General features: G+C 39.6%; 1 protein-coding gene across 6 annotated transcripts; it reads right to left on the reverse strand.

Moving 5' to 3' along the window:
- On the reverse strand, positions 1-18,813 carry OtopLa (Otopetrin-like a). Of its 6 annotated transcripts, none has more exons than XM_066288991.1 (16): positions 18,594-18,813; positions 12,117-12,296; positions 11,918-12,048; positions 7,937-8,159; positions 7,709-7,882; positions 7,397-7,480; positions 5,648-5,725; positions 5,101-5,401; positions 4,888-5,048; positions 4,659-4,836; positions 4,349-4,594; positions 3,923-4,219; positions 3,526-3,793; positions 3,189-3,470; positions 2,467-2,647; positions 1-2,413 (listed from the first exon to the last, which is right to left on the reverse strand). In XM_066288991.1, exons 1-16 carry the CDS (start codon positions 18,618-18,620, stop codon positions 2,105-2,107), a joined length of 3,120 nt encoding a protein of 1,039 aa, XP_066145088.1. In that variant the 5' UTR covers positions 18,621-18,813; the 3' UTR covers positions 1-2,104. The 6 variants fall into 6 exon arrangements, with proteins under 6 accessions (XP_066145088.1, XP_066145090.1, XP_066145089.1 ...); XM_066288993.1 differs by lacking the exons at positions 7,397-7,480; positions 18,594-18,813 and adding exons at positions 16,168-16,271; positions 16,339-16,596; XM_066288992.1 differs by lacking the exons at positions 5,648-5,725; positions 18,594-18,813 and adding exons at positions 16,168-16,271; positions 16,339-16,596.
- Positions 18,814-19,141: the final 328 nt, after the last annotated feature.

Here is a 19,141-nt window from a genome sequence, read left to right on the forward strand (position 1 = left end):
TTTCAATTTCATAATTTTATTATTATCTAAATAAAATAAAAATTGTAAAAATCAATGAAACGTTCCTACGCGCTGGAAGTTTAATGATACATCGATCTTTGTTTGCTTACAATAATAATATAATATCAAAGGTAAGAAGTTACGTCACGAAAATATTGTTTGACAACTAACATCGAGTTTATGTATTGTTATGACAGCTCTTCAGGTCTCTACCTACAGTTGCAAGTGTAGATTGAGCCCTTAAGCAGAAAGTAACATGTTCCGTAAAGTAGTAGTGTCTAACAATAAGACTGGCAGTGTTAATACGCCCATTATGTAGAGTTTAAATGCATTTGTAATATGAATTTAATGTCCTAATCTTAGGGCTACAATATACTGGGGAGAATTCCTTTAATAACCGATTTGCGTGAAAGTAAAATGAATTAACAGTCAGTTAAATGAGTATATACATATAGAAAAAAAAAGGTTTACTTCTATGTTTCTATCATAATATTATATCTAACACACAAGAGAGAGAGATATTTATTTTCACAACACTATAATACCCTTTTCGCTATTTTATAATACCTCTTAAATCGGCTAACAACAGAACGTAAAATCTCTCAGATATTATCAAAAAATAAAAATTGTAGTTTTCATGGACGTGAACGTTAGCTGCGAAGTCCTAGTACCAGTTTCTTATAAAGCTCTTAAATGAGTAGTTTTGGGGTTCTAGATCAATGAATTGGTAAATTTACCCAGAAGATGATTTCCATCAGACGAAACTGACGTGATATGAAAAAAAGGTACTATGTGTTTATTCAACGTTGCCATGGAGAATATTCTTTTGGTAAAGTTGACAAGACTTCGATCTATCGCCCTTAAAGGAATAATGCATTTTTTAGAACTAAAAGTGAGGTAAATCTACCGTGGTTGTTGATTCGAAGCAACGATCAAAAACATTCAAAAAATAAATGGTTGTAGTCTTGAGTATCTGGTCCACATACATATAAATTTAATAAGTAAAAAACCTCTGCATATATTTTATAAGAATAAATGATAATTGACGACAAAAATAAGTACATTATAGACATTGAGTTTTATATACACAAATACGATCCTTCAAGAGCCTAGTGGAGCGTTACAACCAATTTTGATTCCACGTTAAGTATCCAGAACGATTCCTTAAAAAATACACTATGTAATACAATAGCAGTTTAAAGGAAATTCGTATTTTACATCAGTAACAAAAAGCTGCCTTTAACTAGATCATTAATTTTGTACTTATTACAAGAGATATTGCTGGCTGCAAGAGGATAGTTTAATATCAAACTGGTCCTTAAGCTCAGCTTATTAGATCTACAAACAATTCGCTGTAAGTGTAAAGGTGTGCAGTAAGTGTGAAAATCGAAACTAACAATTTAAATCTCCCGCCGCCGATACTTGGCCAATCAGAATTTAGTACTCGGTTTGATTCACAAAGCTATGACCAATTGAAATTCTTTTGCATCTGTCAAACGTCATCCGGATAAAAATATCAAAAATTTAAAAGTTGCGTTTTAAAATCAACATCAGCTGAGCGAGTCCATCAAGTGTGACGTCATCACATGTTGTCATGCTGGCAGAGAGTATCTATGTGGATTGTGTATTTTTATATACAGAGAGATCATGATTACGTATCCGTGTCAGATGAGCATGTGCGTATATAAATTTTCAAGTAGTTCGCTCTAAAGACGTTCTCGATAAGCATTCAGTCTTGCAGCAAATTATTGAAATTGTTCCGAGTCAACTTATTGTGTATTAAATTGCCGAAAAGTAGCACGTTTTTCAGAAGGGAAACCAAGCGTTAATACTAGAGTACTAAAAAAATCAACAACACGAATAAAATCTTAAATAAAAACATTACGGAGAAACAAAAAAACACTGATCTTGCCGTATTTACATACGTGAGCAAAAACATCAGACTTGTTAGTAGTAATTAATATGTACAAAAACCCAGGAAGAGCATGTTACTGCACCCGCAAGTGCCACTACCGCCAAGTGATCGTCGAACTCTTTGGTTTCCTATATCGCATACTGTTATATAGCTTGATCTCGCGGAAATCGGAGACACGACAACAATACTCTACTCTAAACGTGCCTTGTAGCTGGTCTTCCAAATTTCCGCTAATGTTACCGCCGAATGGAATCTATGGAAGATGCAGAGGGGGAGCGTCAGACGTTGCACTATGGCCCATGTGAGGAACCCGTAGAATCGCTTCTGCACTGGATTAGCCTCCACTTTCTGAGTCTCGAAAGTGTAGATGATCCACATGGTTATGTTGCAGATAAGCAGGAAAGTTACCACTTGGCGTCCCGGTTTGGTGCGGTCGTGTTCGGGCAGGTGCACCCGACGACGGGAGACGTCTGCTATGAAGAGGAGTTGCAAGACCACCTGAAACGAGCCCTGGAGTTCGTCTAACTTAAAGTTGTCAAAGAGGTTTTAACCTGTAAAATTGAGAGTACACCAGTGACCATCACGAGCATATTAGGCTCTACGGTGAAAGCTTTGTAGTGGCCGGCAATGACGCTGAAGACCGCGTAAGTGAAGAGCCCGAAGGCAGACACGCGCAGCAGGATGTCGTTCAAGTCGCTCTGCTCTTCGGTTTTGAACTTCAAGTTTTGGACCCTACAATTTGCGTGCGTCGTTTGCAATTCAAACAAACAAAACGATATCCATCAAAAGGCATATCATCACTAGTAGATACGAGGTAGTCTCAGAAGTATCCGAGATACCACTTAAAGAAAAAAAAAAAAGGAAAATATTACACTATTCCCCTACATAGTCTCCTTTGAGATTGACACATTTTTCCCAGCGTGTTCTGTGGCTTTTATACCTTGTTTATAGTAAGAAGCTTCGAATGTTTCAAAACAGCCATCAACCTCGGACCCCACTTTTCCTTCATCGGCAAGTCTCTTTTCGCCGAGCCATTTTTTTGAGTTTGGAAATGGAAAATAATCTGAGGGGGCCAAATCTGACGCATAGGGTGGCCGAGGAAAAGTTCAAAACCAAGTTGGTTGATTTTTCTATTACTGTTTCTGAGATCTGAACCGCATTTGAGACACCCTCGACCTAAGGCTAATTTAATTTGTTCAGAGGTTTCCTGCTATTGCATGATATGTTTAACGTCACTTAAAACCTATCATATATAAGATAATGAGACCTTTACCTAATAAATCCGATTATGATAGCGATGATACTGAGCACCATCAGCACGCAGTGCGACACGTCAGCTAAGTAAATGGCCAGGAGCCCCAACTCTTTGTGGTGAATGAGCACGAAGAACAAGATGAGGCAGATCAGGGATGCGACTAACATCAGCAACCCAAAAAACAGGCCCTTGGAAGCCCCCACGCAGTCCACCCTTCCTTGTTGTGCCTGCGCAATGGCCACCGCTCTCCTACTGAGCATTATTTCAAGCCGATGTTCTAGGTCTTCTTGAGTCACATACCTGGAAGATTTATATATAGAAAAAAAAACGAAGAGCAGTATTGAAATGGACTTGCCTGGGATTTCGGCCGATATGTTTCCACATGCAGTAAATGACCGCAGCCCCGATCAAAGAGTATTCGATGATGAAGGGAAATAAGTAGGGAGCGGAGTCTTGGACTATTGTGCCCATTATATTAATCCTGCCACAGCTGTCGTTTGAAGTACGAGTAAGGTTCCTGGTGAAGTACCTTATAAAGGCTTGAGGGCTCAAGTCGTCTAGCAGCTCAGAACTGCCATTGGAGATGGTATTTGAAAAGTCGTTGAGTTCCGGTTCTTCAGCGACTGGAACACGTGAACGTTCGTTTAGCGAACTCGTAGATAGATACAGATATTAATCACCAATGTCTAGCTATCTCTACAGCAGACTCTAAAACATGATTTTTCGTTAGTGATGGGCTTCTACACACATACCATTAGCCATTTCGTTAGAGACAATGTTATTAAAGCTCCTAAGATCGAAGAAATCTTTAAAGCTCGGATAAGTGGAGGGTGCGAAAGTTCTCGGGGTAGTGGTCGTGGTCGGGGCGGTGGTGAAAACCTCCCAAGTGCGGGCTCCTGTAGTTTTCAATGCCGATAGGGCCGTTGTAGGGAGAGTGGTCGTAATTTTAGCGAAAGACGTGGTAGGTGCGGTCGTGGTCTGCTGGACGAAAGGGGCCGCGCTGCTTTTCAGCATTCGCCACATCGCGGCCGGAGTACTCGTGAACACATCTTCGGGGGCGGAAAATGAGGGGTTAGTTGGCGAGGGCTAAATGCATGCAGTTACTCTACTATCAAGGGTGTAAAGATTCTCTAAAAAATTTTCACTACACAACTACATAACCGCTTACTACCACTTACTTCTGGTGGTAGTGGGACGCAACGTAGTAGTCGGAGTAACAAAATTATTAAAGTAGGGATGAACACTACGGGCGGTTGTAGTAATGATTCGTTTAAAGTTATGGGGAGTTGCGGCTACCGTAGCTGCCAGCAAATGTCTAGCGGTAGTGGTACTGGCAATAGTGCTGCTGGGCACAAAATCGGGTCGTGCCAAATGAGTACCCAAAATTGTGTTAGCGTTACGAAGCGTATGCTGTCTGATACTTTCTGGAAACATCCGTGCGATTGGGGTTAGTCCACAATAAGCCTCTTATCATTGGGGGATTCTTACCTGCAAATGGAGCAATCTCTGTTGGAACTACCGCGGTAGCATTCAAGAGATCTCTATGATAAACGGTTATTTCTTTAATGTATTCGAGCACCAATGTTCTGATCCAGACGCAGAGGTTCGTGGCCACAACGTGCATCAGTCCAAACCGCGCCACCACTTTGAATCGATGGATGTTGAGCTGTTAAGTGAGATTTAAAATATAAGGGGGAGATAAATTGAAATTACTCACCCTGGAATTCATGAAAATGAAGTACATCTGCATAAAGGTGAATATCATCTGCAACACCGGGTTGACTCCTCTGAGAATCATGTAACAGGGCGAGGTGAACGGTATCTCGAAGAAGACGCCAAATTCCAGCCCGTTGTAAATCATTGTCCCCAAGCCAAAAGCTTTAAGAAATATGTTTAGTATTTTTAAAAGGGACGATGCAATGTTACAGACCGATAGCTCCTATCCTCAAGAAAAAGCTTCCGTGGCTATGGTCATTTTGAGTCGTCTTCCTCTTGCACCTGATCTTCTGATGCGCCGCGGCTCCAGTTTCTACGTCGACATTATTGGCGTGTCCTCCGGCAGCACTTGGAGGTGGTGCAGGAGGAGGAGGAGCGCCTGCGCCCTCTTGAGGTTGTTGAGGACCCTGCGAAGAGTGACGGTGTTGGACGCGTTCCGATAATTCGGTCACGGGCACGGGCACCACGTCCTCAGCGTCGACCACGCCTTCGCTGTTGCGCCGGTACGTGGTGCTCTGGGCGGGCGTAAACCAAAGCAAAATAAGGAGAAAACAAAAAGGAAGAAAAGTTGCTCTTTATCTGGGAATGAGTTAACTTGCTTAACTCGGACCCATAAAGGCGCAGTAAATAATAGGAAATAACTGCAGGTTGTGCGTGTATTTTTTAAAAATTGATGTAGTATCGGAGATTGGTTCTCAAAAGTTGTTTTGGCGAGTTTTGAAAATCGACGGATTCGTGTTAATGATGGTAAACCAGCTCACCTTGTTGTTAACGGTGCGTCTGGTGAAATCCGCCTTGGCCCGCATTAGGTCACGCATCTTGCGCGGAAATTTCTCCCTCTACACGCACAACACAACGCCCAAAACAAAAACATAGAAAAAAAACAAGCATAATACAGAAAATAAAAACAGATTAATTAAAAATTAGCCAAACAAACAAATAAAAAGGTGGGGCGTTTTTAGGACTAGGAAATAGGTGGTTTCGTGGTTTAAGGGTGCGTCCTTAGACCCGCACCGGACTATGTATAAAGGGTTCGTTATAGAGTGGCCAATACGGGTGAAAACGTGCAGAATGCTAGCAGACCCGAAAATTCTCCAAATACGCATGTGTGGAAACCCGGGTTGCCTAGTTGTTTTCCTACTAGAGTTCCACATATACAAACAGGAAGAGTGCTTTTTTTATCCTGATAGTTTCCTTCGGGTATACGCTCCACCTCAAAAGTGGTCGAATCTTTTAACTTTGTAGTTTGGTTTATTGAGGGTTTCATTTCTACCAACAACCTAGAAGAAGTAACAGGTGGAAGGATCGTTAAATGTCCAAAGAGTTGCGGCTTATCCTATTTGGAACACGCCAGGTTGTGGTTTTGTAAGAGATCATGAGTCTATTCCAATAGGCAGGTAAACCGGTTCTGGACGTCAGACACATGTGCAGTAGTCTTCTGACTATGAAAATCGGAAATGTTTTGTTTTTCTCTTGCGAGAACAGAGCTTCTGCTCCGAATGTTCACTTTCCAAGAACAGAGGTTTAAGGTCATAAACTTGTCTCGAGTTAACTCACGGAGCAAGGTTAACGCGTGATCATAAAACCGAGTCTTATGATGGCGTCATTTCTTTCGACTTCGCGGCCGTGGATTCGGCTTATTTGCGAAAGAGGGCCAAACCGTAAAAAAAAATTACTACTTTCGCTTCTTCTAGGTCGTTGGTTCCTGTCCATGTTCCAAAAAAGAAAACTCTGCAACGTGGCCGTCGCACATGCGCATGTCTATAGTCCTTAGATTAATGGTTAATTAATGCTTCCCCAGGTTCTCACCCGCGTTCGTTCTATTTTTGTTTTTAGCATACACAAACCCATTTGTTTTTAACACCGCCCTTATGGAGATCGCCTTGAACTCCCCTCTAATAAATTTGGTGAGCCCATTCCAGACCTTCTTAAACACAATGCATTTCACCGTTAACTATAATCTAAGTGGAAGATTGTTAGACATATTGCTTAGACACCAGAAATGTGCCACTATAGAATTTCTTAACCTTCCGATAGTTTTATCGGAGCATTGAATTGAAACAAGGGCAACAGCTGCCCACTCGTCGCAGATCGAAATAAAAGTGATTTCGCAAGCACAATTGGCGGTTTAAGCAATTTTTGGTGTCATGTTCATGGACAGAGGAAGATCGCAAAGCAGTTTTCAACTCGACTGACTGAAAAGACCGATGAGTCGTCGGCGCCGAGGTCAAGAAATTTCGACTACGAGTGAAGCAAACTAAGATCATTTCGAGTGAGATGTGGCTGAAAATAAGATACTAAATACTAAATACGTATCACACACACACACACTTCGGTTTGCATGAGTTAATTAGCCAAATGAGCGATGATGGCGAGCCAGGATTGCCTTGTTGCATCCTCAAATATTTTGGAACCTCTTGGGGGGCTCAAAATCATCCTCTTCCCGCTTTGGCTAATTAGCGTTCGTGTTGGAGAATGGCCAATTAGAAAGCAAGTATGCGTGTACATACCTTAACGTCTTCGAAACTAAAAGAGATGTTGAAATCTGGATCGTGAGAACCGTCCGCTTTGGATTTCGAGCTGGACGCTTTTTGCTGAAACATCCTGGACATTAGGAAGTTTTAGCAAAATCTGCGACTCCGGAGTAGATCATCGATTGCGAGAGCTAATGGGTTAGTTCAGGTGAATGAAGATGTTACTAAATACGCGCCAATCAAGCATCCAATCCGGAATCTACGTGTACACAGACAGATGAAAAGTGCTCTAGCGATCTTCCTTGTGCACCGCGCAAGCCGTTTATCTTGTTACTACTTAACGCTCACCTTGTCCTGCTTCTTGCTTTTCTTCTCCTTTTCCTTCTCCTTCTCTTTCTCCTTTTTCTTCTCCTTCTCTTCCTTCTTCTTCTGCTCCTTTTCCTCTTTCTTCTTCTTCTCCTCCTCCTTTTTCAGCTCCTTGTCTTTTTCTTTTGAACCTTTCTGTTTGGGCGGCGGCTTTACCTGGAAAGCTCGCCTTTATCAGACTTTCATGTGTAACTAGGGAGGTTGAGGTACCTTTTTCTCTTTTTCGACACCATTGCAGCAGGAGCTCTCCTGCAGTAGGAAGCAGAACACGTAAAGGAGGAAGAGTATGCTCATGCCGTAAAGATAAGTGAAGAAACCTTCGTAATAGTACAATGGAATGTTGTGGGTAACTACGTCCGAGAACACATAAGCTATACAGACTACGACGAGGAGCTTCGCGTAGACAAAACTCATTATAATGAAAAGAGAGGTTCTGGAAAAAAGGTGAATTATTATTTTAGGTAATAAATTCGTATTTTTAGTGATGACAAGAAAATTGCATCAGCTATAGCCTTAATTGAATCTGGTTGAATTTAATTGCTCAGTTGGGGTAGGAATACGTACTGTGGTTCATCATCGACGCACAAATACTTCATTATACGTTTATTTCGAAACATATTTCCGAAAAAAAAAAAGGATTCCTTCCCGGTTTACGGAACGAAATCCAATAAAGTGCTGCGGTACGGACTAAAAATAAACAATCTCAACGCCACAGTAAACAAACCAACTACTGGATAATCGTGAAAACTGGTGGGTCAGTCCAGTTACAACTATTTTCCCCCTCTTTTTCGGCTCGTTTCCATTTTCTAAAATAAATTGCAGCCTTGAGTCTGGATATACGGGAACTCCGATGTTTAGTTGACCAAGGGTCAAAAACCCATTTAATTCTAGAAAGTCCATGATAATAAATAAACTTCTTTAATTTTACTAAACGCAATTTGAATTTGCAAATTTCAATATTCTTAGAAAACTCACAGAGACCGGGTCACGGAACTCACGGTGTTGCCACAATTCCAGTTTTAGCGGCTTTTGTCTTTCAGGTGGCGTTGGCTAATCATCCCTCCGAGTTATTTTTTTCATTCATTTGTTTCTAAATGGTAAAATGTTACAAACTGAACGCAAAATGGCCGATATATTTCGAACATTTCCAGTAAAAGACATTTAAAAACGTGTGTTTACCGCGTGTGTATTTGTGTGAATAAGTTCCGTCTTATGAGTAATTTATTGGAAACTCAAGAATACCGGGAATTTTTCAAATAGTGAAGTAGGTGAACGGTTTGAAAAATTGCACTCTCGAAACCCCAATTGAAGTCTGGAAAACAGGTAACATTACCAAGTAAAACTACTTATGAAATGCTTCAAAGCTGCCTACTTACGTCCATTTAACGTATATTTCCAACCCTTTAAATAGTGCTTTTATTTAAGTAATACTAATATGAGTACAATACCTTTACAGTTTTTGCTTGCAGTGATGCAAGACAATTTCAACTATAGAAAAATATCTTTTAAGTTCTTAGGGATATTCAGCATTTGATGATTATTTTGTTAGTGGTACTTAGTATAAATTGATTGCAGGACAGGGAAACCGTGAGATTCATAGATAAAATTGTTTATCAGTTATAGGAATTCAGGTTAGTTCAGACTCACAAAGAGTGAAAAGTGGTACATTAAGAAGTGAAAATGACTTCTAATCGCATAATTGAAGGATGAGCTCTACCTCCCCTACCACTAGCATTATTATTACTTCTAGCCTGCATACATTAATTATTCTCGAATTTAATCGGGAAAAGTTATTGTTTATTCTATTGATATATCCATTTATGTCTTTGCACCACATATTCAGATACACCTAGTCACATATTAGGTTCCCCTTTAGTTTCGATTATTAAGATATCTATACTGTTTAAAGGCTTCCATGAGGAAATTGATTCTTGTTTATATATGTATATTGGTACCCGATGAGAAGCAGAAAGAACTATTTCTTTGCATGTATATATTACACGAAAGACAAAAATGTTTGCTTCGTTATTGCCAAATTTGTGTACGTTTGGAGTTAAATGCCAAGTGTAAAATGTAATGATAATTTTCGAAAATTGTCTTAATAAGTACAGAAACAACCTTCTTTTTTCTGTATATTCTAAATGAGTTATTACGCCATCGAATGATTTTCCCATCCAACCATCTGTTTAACGTCTAATAACAATTCAACAAACATCAGATAGCCTGTTTAATGTCGACTAAAAAGTTGTTTTTGCTGGTTAAGCTTGAGGGTCAGTACACGATTTTTTGGTAATCCTAGAAATCCGAAACAAAATCAATTTGCCGGATTGTTCACAAAGCGTTCACTCTTTTGTGGTTTCCTTCTAAAAACGAAAAGCACCGTGACTATTCTTCAATAGTAACTTTATATGTGAGACAATATTGTAGTTTTGCCTGTGAAACCATGAAAAAAAAATTTGGATTTTGGATGATAAAATTTTTTGGCGGAAACACCCTCTATTGGGCCGCGAGAATAATTTTCGAACAAAGTTCCTGATGGTATCCCAGTAGCAAAGGTATACCTTTTATCGGGTTTTTCCTGCACGAATTTAAGCTCCAGCTCTTTGTTGGAAGTTTCCCCTCCTGTCTCTTTCTGCTCGTGATGATGGGCCCGCGATACCGGAAGAGTCGCCATGTTGTTTTCCGACTCCACCTCAACGGTGGCCACTTTAACTTCACCACCGGGCATCGTTTTGAATAGTTAAAACAAGTAAATAAATCGTTGCAAACTCCTTCGTTGGCGTTGCCGGAACACTAATCACATCTCTGAATTACACGCAGTTTAAATATGGATAAATATTGGATTTATTTGTGGGAATTTGAGGGGTTTTCTAGGAGTTAATGTGTAGGAAAATAGGTCTCATCGAAGGTAATCGGACGACACCGAGATCGTTGTATAGAAGCCATAATCACTAGATTTCTATTCGATAACCCCAGGACCGGCCGTATATATCGAATGGCGGGCGAGCGAGTCCTTCGAAAACGGGAGAGATTGCAGAGCAGGAAGGGATGCTGCAGTCACGTGTCCCGCGGCAGCGATTCCAATTGGTCCACGGGAAGCTGCGTCCCGGGATTTCGACCCAGTGACCCCGCGCCTGACCTCGCCTCACCCCTAGCATACGCGTCGATTCTAATTGTTTATCTAGACTTATTTGTTTATTTTTCGTTCCCAGAAACGATTCCTCTAAATAGTTCTCGTTCTTTTAAGTTCCCCATTCATCGCCTGATTTACCAGTTAAAGGGCGCCTTTTTAATTTCCATTCTTTATCCGTTCCGAGGGGCGTGAATCCCTTTGTTTGCGCAAGAGCAGCAGATTGTGATAAACAATTTGCAAATTGCCTCTCGGACTTTGTGTGTTGCCCAAGAGGGTGCTTTCTGAACAAAGGTGTAAGGGCTTGAAAGGGTTTTTGTTGTTTTTAGAATTATTTTTCGTCCTGAGCGTATCCTGTATCGTAATTTCCGTGTATTTGTACAGGGTAATGTTTGGTGTATTTAATTCTCTTTTGTGTTTCTAAACGTTTCAATCAAGTTGATTTTCTAGGAGTTTTTAAATGAATGTATTGGCAAACGTACTTGAAAAATCATTTCTGTAGAATCTGCGAAACCGACCAATACTATTTCTTTATTTTATTGTTTCCATGGACATTATCTTCGTGGTGAAATTGCCCGCACTTTGTTCTAGTCACATTAAGAGTCTTAACGTAACTGGGTTAAAAGGATAAGAATGTAATAAGGCCGCGTTGTCAGAAATTTCATGTCCATTTTCTGGTAATTTAAGTTATGTTTTGTCTGTGCAGTAAAAATTTACTAATTTTCAATTCCATAGAGCACGTATGTTTGCTACTGTATTTTAAAATAATTTCGCTTACACCATTTTTTTACATACTTCATTCACTTACTTTATTATACTAGAGCTATAATGAATCGCCTTTTAACCACGAAACGAAAATTTTTCATGGTTCCGAACTATTTATATTATCGGTCAAGTCACCGTCTGCTCACCGTGAAGTCAAATCTTGAGACGGTCATTTTGTATTGTTTGACCGTGCGCGCTAATTTGAATAAACAATACCAAATGAATATTACATTATTTGATGTGACCGATAATATCAATCGTTCTTTATTTACATCTACACTATGAATAAAACTTACTTCGCATTCTTAGGGTATACTTTGGTATGGTAAACGTGGAAGTCGTCCTCTGGTTGCTTTGGCATTAGTGGCGTCCGTTCGGCTCTCACATGAGTGGGAGAGGTGTGAGACCCGAACCCGTCAGGATTTAACTAGAAGGAAATAACAAATTTTACGGTTTATGGGTGCCAGTGTTTGATTTATTGGCCCTTAAGCTTACTTTTACTACTGTAGCTACAGGCTGTTGCTGCGGCTGCAATTGATGCTGTTGGTCCATCTTTGCAGGTGGTGGTGTGGTGGGTTTTTTCGAAGGTTGTATCTGTTCTACTGGGGCTTGTTCCCCCAGAAGGCGCTCTTTCATCTCGTGGATGTAAGGACACCGTTGCATGTTAATTTTGTACTGTAATTAAAATCACCGCGTGAACATCACTATTCCCAGTTCCATTGTACATGAATACACCTTTCTTTTCATTGAAGTTTGTTGGCTCGACCTATTGCAGAATAAGACAGAAAAGTGCGATGTGTGCGACTTCGATATGATAATCGATTATTGTGTAACTGTTAGTTTGCCGGATTTAGGTTCGTATATGGCGATCATAAAGGTGTGGGGCGGATATTCGATTGCGTGATTTGTTGATATAATATTTCTATGTATCTATGTATAACGCAATAGAATAGTAAAAAGGGACATTGGAAATATAAATCACAAGATAAGGAGGGTTTTAAGAATATTCTCTCAAACATTCTGCTCTTTTTGCCATGTTGAAACCCCAAAAAACAACGATTATCTGTATTATCGATACTCTAAATTGTGCGTTTGTACTTTACATAAAGCTGTTAAATGGCTTCAAATTTATGTTTTCCAGACTTCCTCAATTCTATCTATATACTTTGCAGAGGAAAATGATTTACTCTTTGCGTTTAATTAAAATAAGCTCGTATTTGCTTGGAAATTTATTATTTCGATACCTGGAAGTAAGAAATGCAGTGTAAGCGAAAGAAATGAACCAGAAGGCGTCAACGAAGCCGGAAATACGGGTCAGAAGTGTCAAAAATGAAGTAGATCTTTAAAAATAACAATATTTTTTGTTTATTTTTACGTTTTTACACCAATTTCTTGGCCTTTCTTCACTTCGATCTTACTATGTAACGTGAAGAAATTTTAATTTTATTTAACATTTTTCCCGAACGTACGCAACGTCGGCACTTATTAAACGACAGAGCGACGACAGTCATTTCTCTAACACGGCGATCGCTGTCAAATGAAAGCCAGCGTTGCCATTGTTAGTTGATAACAGAGGAATATAGGTATTTTTTTTAGCTAGGTCAAACCCTCCGAGCTGCTATAAATACGACATCAAAGGGCCTGTCAGTTCCAACCACTGGATGATATAATTAAGGCGACCTTAAATAGGTCACACCCTTGAATATATTTATTGATCATTCGGCTCTTATAATTGTTCGTGGTAAATTGGAAAATTTAACATTTTACATGTCACACCGAAATGCGGACTAGTTCGACTAGAGGTTTATGTAGATAGGCAGTTATTAGTAGTTACCAACCTTGTGTTATTACGAACTACTATAAAGAGGGTACAACCTTTAACCTGGCAGCTTTTGGTAGGATTTAAACACGGCGGCCGGTCAAATCTCTTATACCGAGTGCTCCAATAATCCGTTCACATTACACTGCGACATCCGACTGGTAATCCCTACCGGAAGGGTCTTAAGAGTCCTTTTTGAGCGGGGACAAAGCGCAGGAAATAGTACCGGTACCATCGTTCAGGGAAAAAAGCATTTGCGCGAGATCGGAGAGAGCTTTTGACACACACGGCCTACTCTACTACAACACAACATAGTTTAATAGGTCGACGGACTCGGGCGTCCGAGATGAGTTCGGCTTTTGCGCAGTTTTGGCGCCCCGCTGTCTGCAAAAATGACGGCCAAAATAAGGGAAGTTTTTTTGTTTCGACCCTGGGTGCTGATTTAGACCTGGAAACCTTGACTGAAACCGCTAAGCTTTGAGCTTAATGTTCTATTTTTCACTAGGGGCAATAGAGTCGTATACGTCTTGTTTATTAATTTTAATTAAACTTGGAATCACCCCGCACATCTCAATTATTGATCAATCTCCAATTATTTTTCCATAATCTATCATCCGCGTCATTTTGACATCAGGATTCCACCATCCTACGCCTTATACAGGATGTCCGTTTAACAGCCTCGCGCATTCATATCGGTTTAATTGGGATTCCATTTAAAAAAAAATCAATTATGGAAGCGTACATGAGGCTAACGAGGGTAAATTTTAAAATTAGTGACAACCCCACAAGGGGTCTCGAACAACTTGGACGTCGTAAAGTGTCTTTTTGGCAACGAGACCACCTGCATTTTTTTCACGCGATAAAATCTTCTCTGGATCCTGTGCCAGTTCTTACATGTTCTTTGCCTTGGGATGCAGTGATTCGAGGCGTTGACGTTTAAAAAAAATTTTTAGGCACTCGCAGTGCCTCATAAAAAAATTAAAAACGCAGTTAGTTTAAGTCAAGTTTTGACAAGTTTAAGATGGATTCTCATGCAAGATCACCTAAGCAGGCGCGAATACTCATTTAGCCAAAAGTACCCACAGGGTGTTCACAATAACAGCTTTAATTTTCTTGACTTTCAAATAAAATCGTGTTTTTTTATGACGTAGAACGAAAAAAACTTCAATTTTCTCCATTTTGCTATAAAATAATGTCTATTAATCTTAAGTATTAATGGAATTATTAATTGTTTCAGGAAAACCTGCATTAGCATGCGTTGCCATGGTTTCGATGTTGTTTGTTTTAAGTTTTGACGTTGCATTGAGCTCCCGACTAATTTCTCTAATGCTAAGGATTGGGTTTTCTAGTGCTGATAAAGTGATGTTTAGTTGATTTTCTTCTCCTAAGGAATGATTTTTTCATCTTTGTTTTTGATAATCAACACTTCCTGTCCGGTCGAGTCACTGCTTTAGACTTTCTAGGCTCCTTGCACTAGGATGTAACCCATTGGGAAATCTTTGTGCACTATTAGGAATCGTTGCGTCGGAATGCTAATAAACAATTTTCAACACACGAACCAGTTACACAAATCATGTTGATAAGTTTTTGTTGATAATACTTCATTTTTATAGCCAGTTTTACAATAAACAAATTTCAATTAAACAAAACTGTATATGAGCCGTCAAAACTCGAAATAAAAAAAGCATCGAAACCATGGAAATACATGCTTAACATTCGGGAATATAGCCACGGATGCAGGTTTTGCCGAAATAATTGATATTTCCGTTGATATTTACGATAACTAGATATGAGTTTATACCAAAATTAAGAAAATTGAATTTTTTCTCGTTCTACGTCATAAAAAAACATACCATTCTATTTAAAAAAAGACGAGAAATTGAGGGTGCTATTATGAACACTCTGCGTGCATTTTTAATTAAATTAGTATTCGTGCCTGCTAACGTGATCTTACCTGAGACTGCATTCCAAAATTATCAAAATCTGACGTAAGCTAACTGTGGTATTAATTTTTCATGAGGCACTGCAAACGTCGAAAATATCTTTTAAAACATCATAGTTTCGAAACACTGCATTATAAAATAATAAAAAAAAACGCTAGGAACTAATACAGGAGATCCAAAGACGATTTTATCACGGGGAAAAAATTTTAGTGATCTAAAAAAACACTTTACGGCACCCAAGTTTTTTGGAACACTCCGTGGGGTTGTCACAAATTTTAAAATTTACCTTCATTAGTCTCATAATATGCATCCCCATAATTGAATTTTTTGTGAAACCACAAATAAATTCATAAAAATCTGAAGGGCTGTTAAATGAACACCCCGTATTGTTAGATCTTTATAAAGAAATTATTGACAATCTGGCGGTTGAAGACCTGCCAGTTACGTATTTCGAAACTTGATAATATGGTGAAGGCTAACTATCACATTTAAATAGTCTTAATTCTAGATAGTTGGTGATATTTCTCGCTTTCTCATTTACATTTCAAATTGAAACCCTCACAAACAGACGAGGAGCTACGCTCCCATATACATACGCGCATCAACATATTATGCGTTTATTTTAGGCCCTACTAATTAGAAAACCAAAATAAACACGGCTGCCTGTAAAATGAGTTTGTAATGGGCAGTAACGGTAAATAAAAGAGCAGGGATTTTTGTTTGCCACTTTTATGTATTTGGAATTGTTGTGAGAAGCTCACAGAAACACAAACATAAAACTTACAATTCTGACCCGGCATTTGACCGCATCGAGATTCTGCAAGCGCTGATCGCATTGTCGGTCTTGGACCTTATGCTTCAGCATGCTCCTTCTTCATAATATCGGCGCTGAAATCGATCAGTGATTGAATTATGCGAATCTGCTACCACCGAAAATCCACCCTCGTTACCTCACCCTGTTCACATGGTTTAAGAGTTTTTGCACAAACTTGAAAACCTAATAGGTTTTGAGAATTTTCGCGACCAGTATACAGAAACGAAACGTGTTGCTCATCTAACTGCAACCTCCAATACGAGGCTTAAAGCTTTGGCGGAAAAGGGCTGTGCGCAGCATTGAAATTGGGTTAACATTACTATTTTTGTTTGCTACTTCCCGGGAGAAAGGAGAAACAACTATTTTTAAGTTACTTTGCTGTATTGAGGTTTAACCAAATTGGTTTCAATCATCGAATACTTTTGAGAGTTGGAAAACTGGGCTTGTTATAGGGCTTCAACGCTCATAATATCTATTTGTGGCTTTTCCATAGTACAGGTTTCGTCCACCAAAGGGCACGGTGTCTCTTGAATCGCGTCCAATATTTGGGTCAAAGCTTGTCTCTGGTCAAAGCCGTGCTGAAGCATAGGCATTCACCATGGGAACGTTTCGAAACGGTAATTATTGGGCACTTCCTGATAATTTGAAACTCATAAATGAAGCTACACGCTTTCATGCGGACCCACATCTCTTGAAATTATATTTCCTGTCTGTTTACAGTTCATTTTTCTAAACGGATTCCCATAAATTGTTACGATGACAGCGAAGATAATTTTACTTCAGTCTAATTTTTGTTAATTTACGCTTTTGCAAATCGACAAAAATACATTTACCGATCCAATGCAAAAACGCTCGAACTACAATGGCCCAGTTGAAATGCATAGTGCATCTTGTACAAGAACGCCAGCACTGATTGACTGCCATTAGCCAAATTTTTTGTCCTTATCTAATCCCGTGTGAAAAAGAAAGACCGCTAATGATCTGGGAAGGGATTAAGATTTAAGAATTAAGATTTACCATATAGGGGAATGGTTACTGGCGGTCAGTGGCACAGTGGAAATAATTACAAGTTCCAATAGGCAAAATTGCTTTTATTTTTGATAAAAACGATTTAAAACACTTTTAAAACGTTTCAGGATGTCGCAATTGTGTCGCCCATTGTTGCATTCTAAAACCGACGATGGTCTCAACTTTTTCGGCATATTCGAAAAGACGCGATTGTGTATTTTTACCCAATGGGATGCGGCATTCATACCACAGGATTAAACGGTCCTACTTCCCTCTGAACTTGAAAGCGATAAATTCTAACTTGAAGTAAAATAACGGGCCTATCCACACTATGGTTTTCTAGCTTTGCCATTGAATCAAATTGGTAAATGGCGACTTATTAACCATAATTTCCACTTCGATGCCGTTTAAATTATGTTAATTATCGCCTTGTCAGGGCGCGATTTGAAGCGGAAGTAAAGTTGCAAATTGCAACGCTAAGGCGAATCAAAACTCTTGTCGGAAACAATGGTCTCGTTAAATTGAATACTTTGGCCCTTTGCGACCTCAGAACAGGCACTTATTATGCCTTTGGTTCTTGTCCTAAATTACTGTTTGGCGCAATTAATCAAAATAAAGGAAATATTCTAGACTGAACGCAATCAAATACCAGACACATTCACGTCCGGATTCACTTCGTTCTCATGGGAACGTTCCTCTGCCTGGAGTACAGAATTGGGCCCCGAAACCAATTTGCTTCAGTGTGAGGATCAGATAAGCGACCGATGTATTTTCATTGTCGTGTCAACCCTCTTTGTGATGTTCTGATTATTAAATCCAGAACGCTTATTAAGTAAATTTCTGGGTTTTTCTACGATATGTGGGTAATGCGTCCTTCAGATTAAAGTTCCATTTAACGACGCTCGCCGTCGGTTATCCCCTCCAAAACACCTGTTTTTAAGAACAAAGAGTATAGTGGGAAGTAGTAGGACGCATGTCGACGCTGAAAACGGCGTCATAACGATCGAAAGTCGGCATTCCTGTTGTCCCCATAATGACGGGATAGATTTGTTAACTTGATATTTGTCAAACAATGCACCTCCTTATGGTGTAACAACGGAGGGTATTACCTCAGCGTGTTGCGTAATGGTTTAGGTTCAAGGAAATGAGGGGCACCTTGAAAATGCAATGGGTGGTCATTATGCTTTTTAATTGAATTCAGTGTGCCTACTTCTGCTAGCGAATGCGAAAAATTCCGAAGTTAATTGAAACTGGTTTTGCAGTGCCGGTTTGCCGGCAAAACATAATTTGTTTCACAACTATGTCTTCAAACGGTCGTGCTGCTGCTTTTTCTTTGGACCGATTTCAAATGAAAATTACGCACTTTCCCACTAAGTTACCATACTTACCGAGTCTTCATTTTCATCCAATTGCATTTAACACTAAGAACACTGGACTGCAATCACGAGCAGGCATGCGACCTGCAAAAATCTATGGGACGATGTTCCTTCACTGCCCGAACTAAAGGCGAACCGTTTCATTGAAGAACCGCCATCGTACTTAACATTCCACTTCCATTCTTCAGAAGAACTGCCTATTTAATGCATCCGCTACTATATTATAGCGGGACTGCTTTTTTGAACTTGAACGCCTCTCTCCTTCTCTCTCAAAGCTAAAGCTCCTATTAATGTTTATGCGTGCCTTCAGGGTTGCCATGTGGAGGGTATGCACAGGTTCCTGTGGTGCGCCATTAAACTCAGTTGTAAAAACAATTTTTTTTTAAGACATATCTTCTCCGATTAAACTCATTTGACTCAAAAAAACCGTCCCCACAACATTCTTACACCAAGTTACCAATAAGTTTTGTGGTTTGGCAACGTCGCAAGCGCGCCACGCAACAATCTGTTTACATCACGTGACGATGCGACCCCTCGCCACAACAACGTCCCGGTGAGGG

Source organism: Euwallacea fornicatus, chromosome 13 (assembly GCF_040115645.1).
Source record: "Euwallacea fornicatus isolate EFF26 chromosome 13, ASM4011564v1, whole genome shotgun sequence".
Classification (NCBI taxonomy): domain Eukaryota; kingdom Metazoa; phylum Arthropoda; class Insecta; order Coleoptera; family Curculionidae; genus Euwallacea; species Euwallacea fornicatus.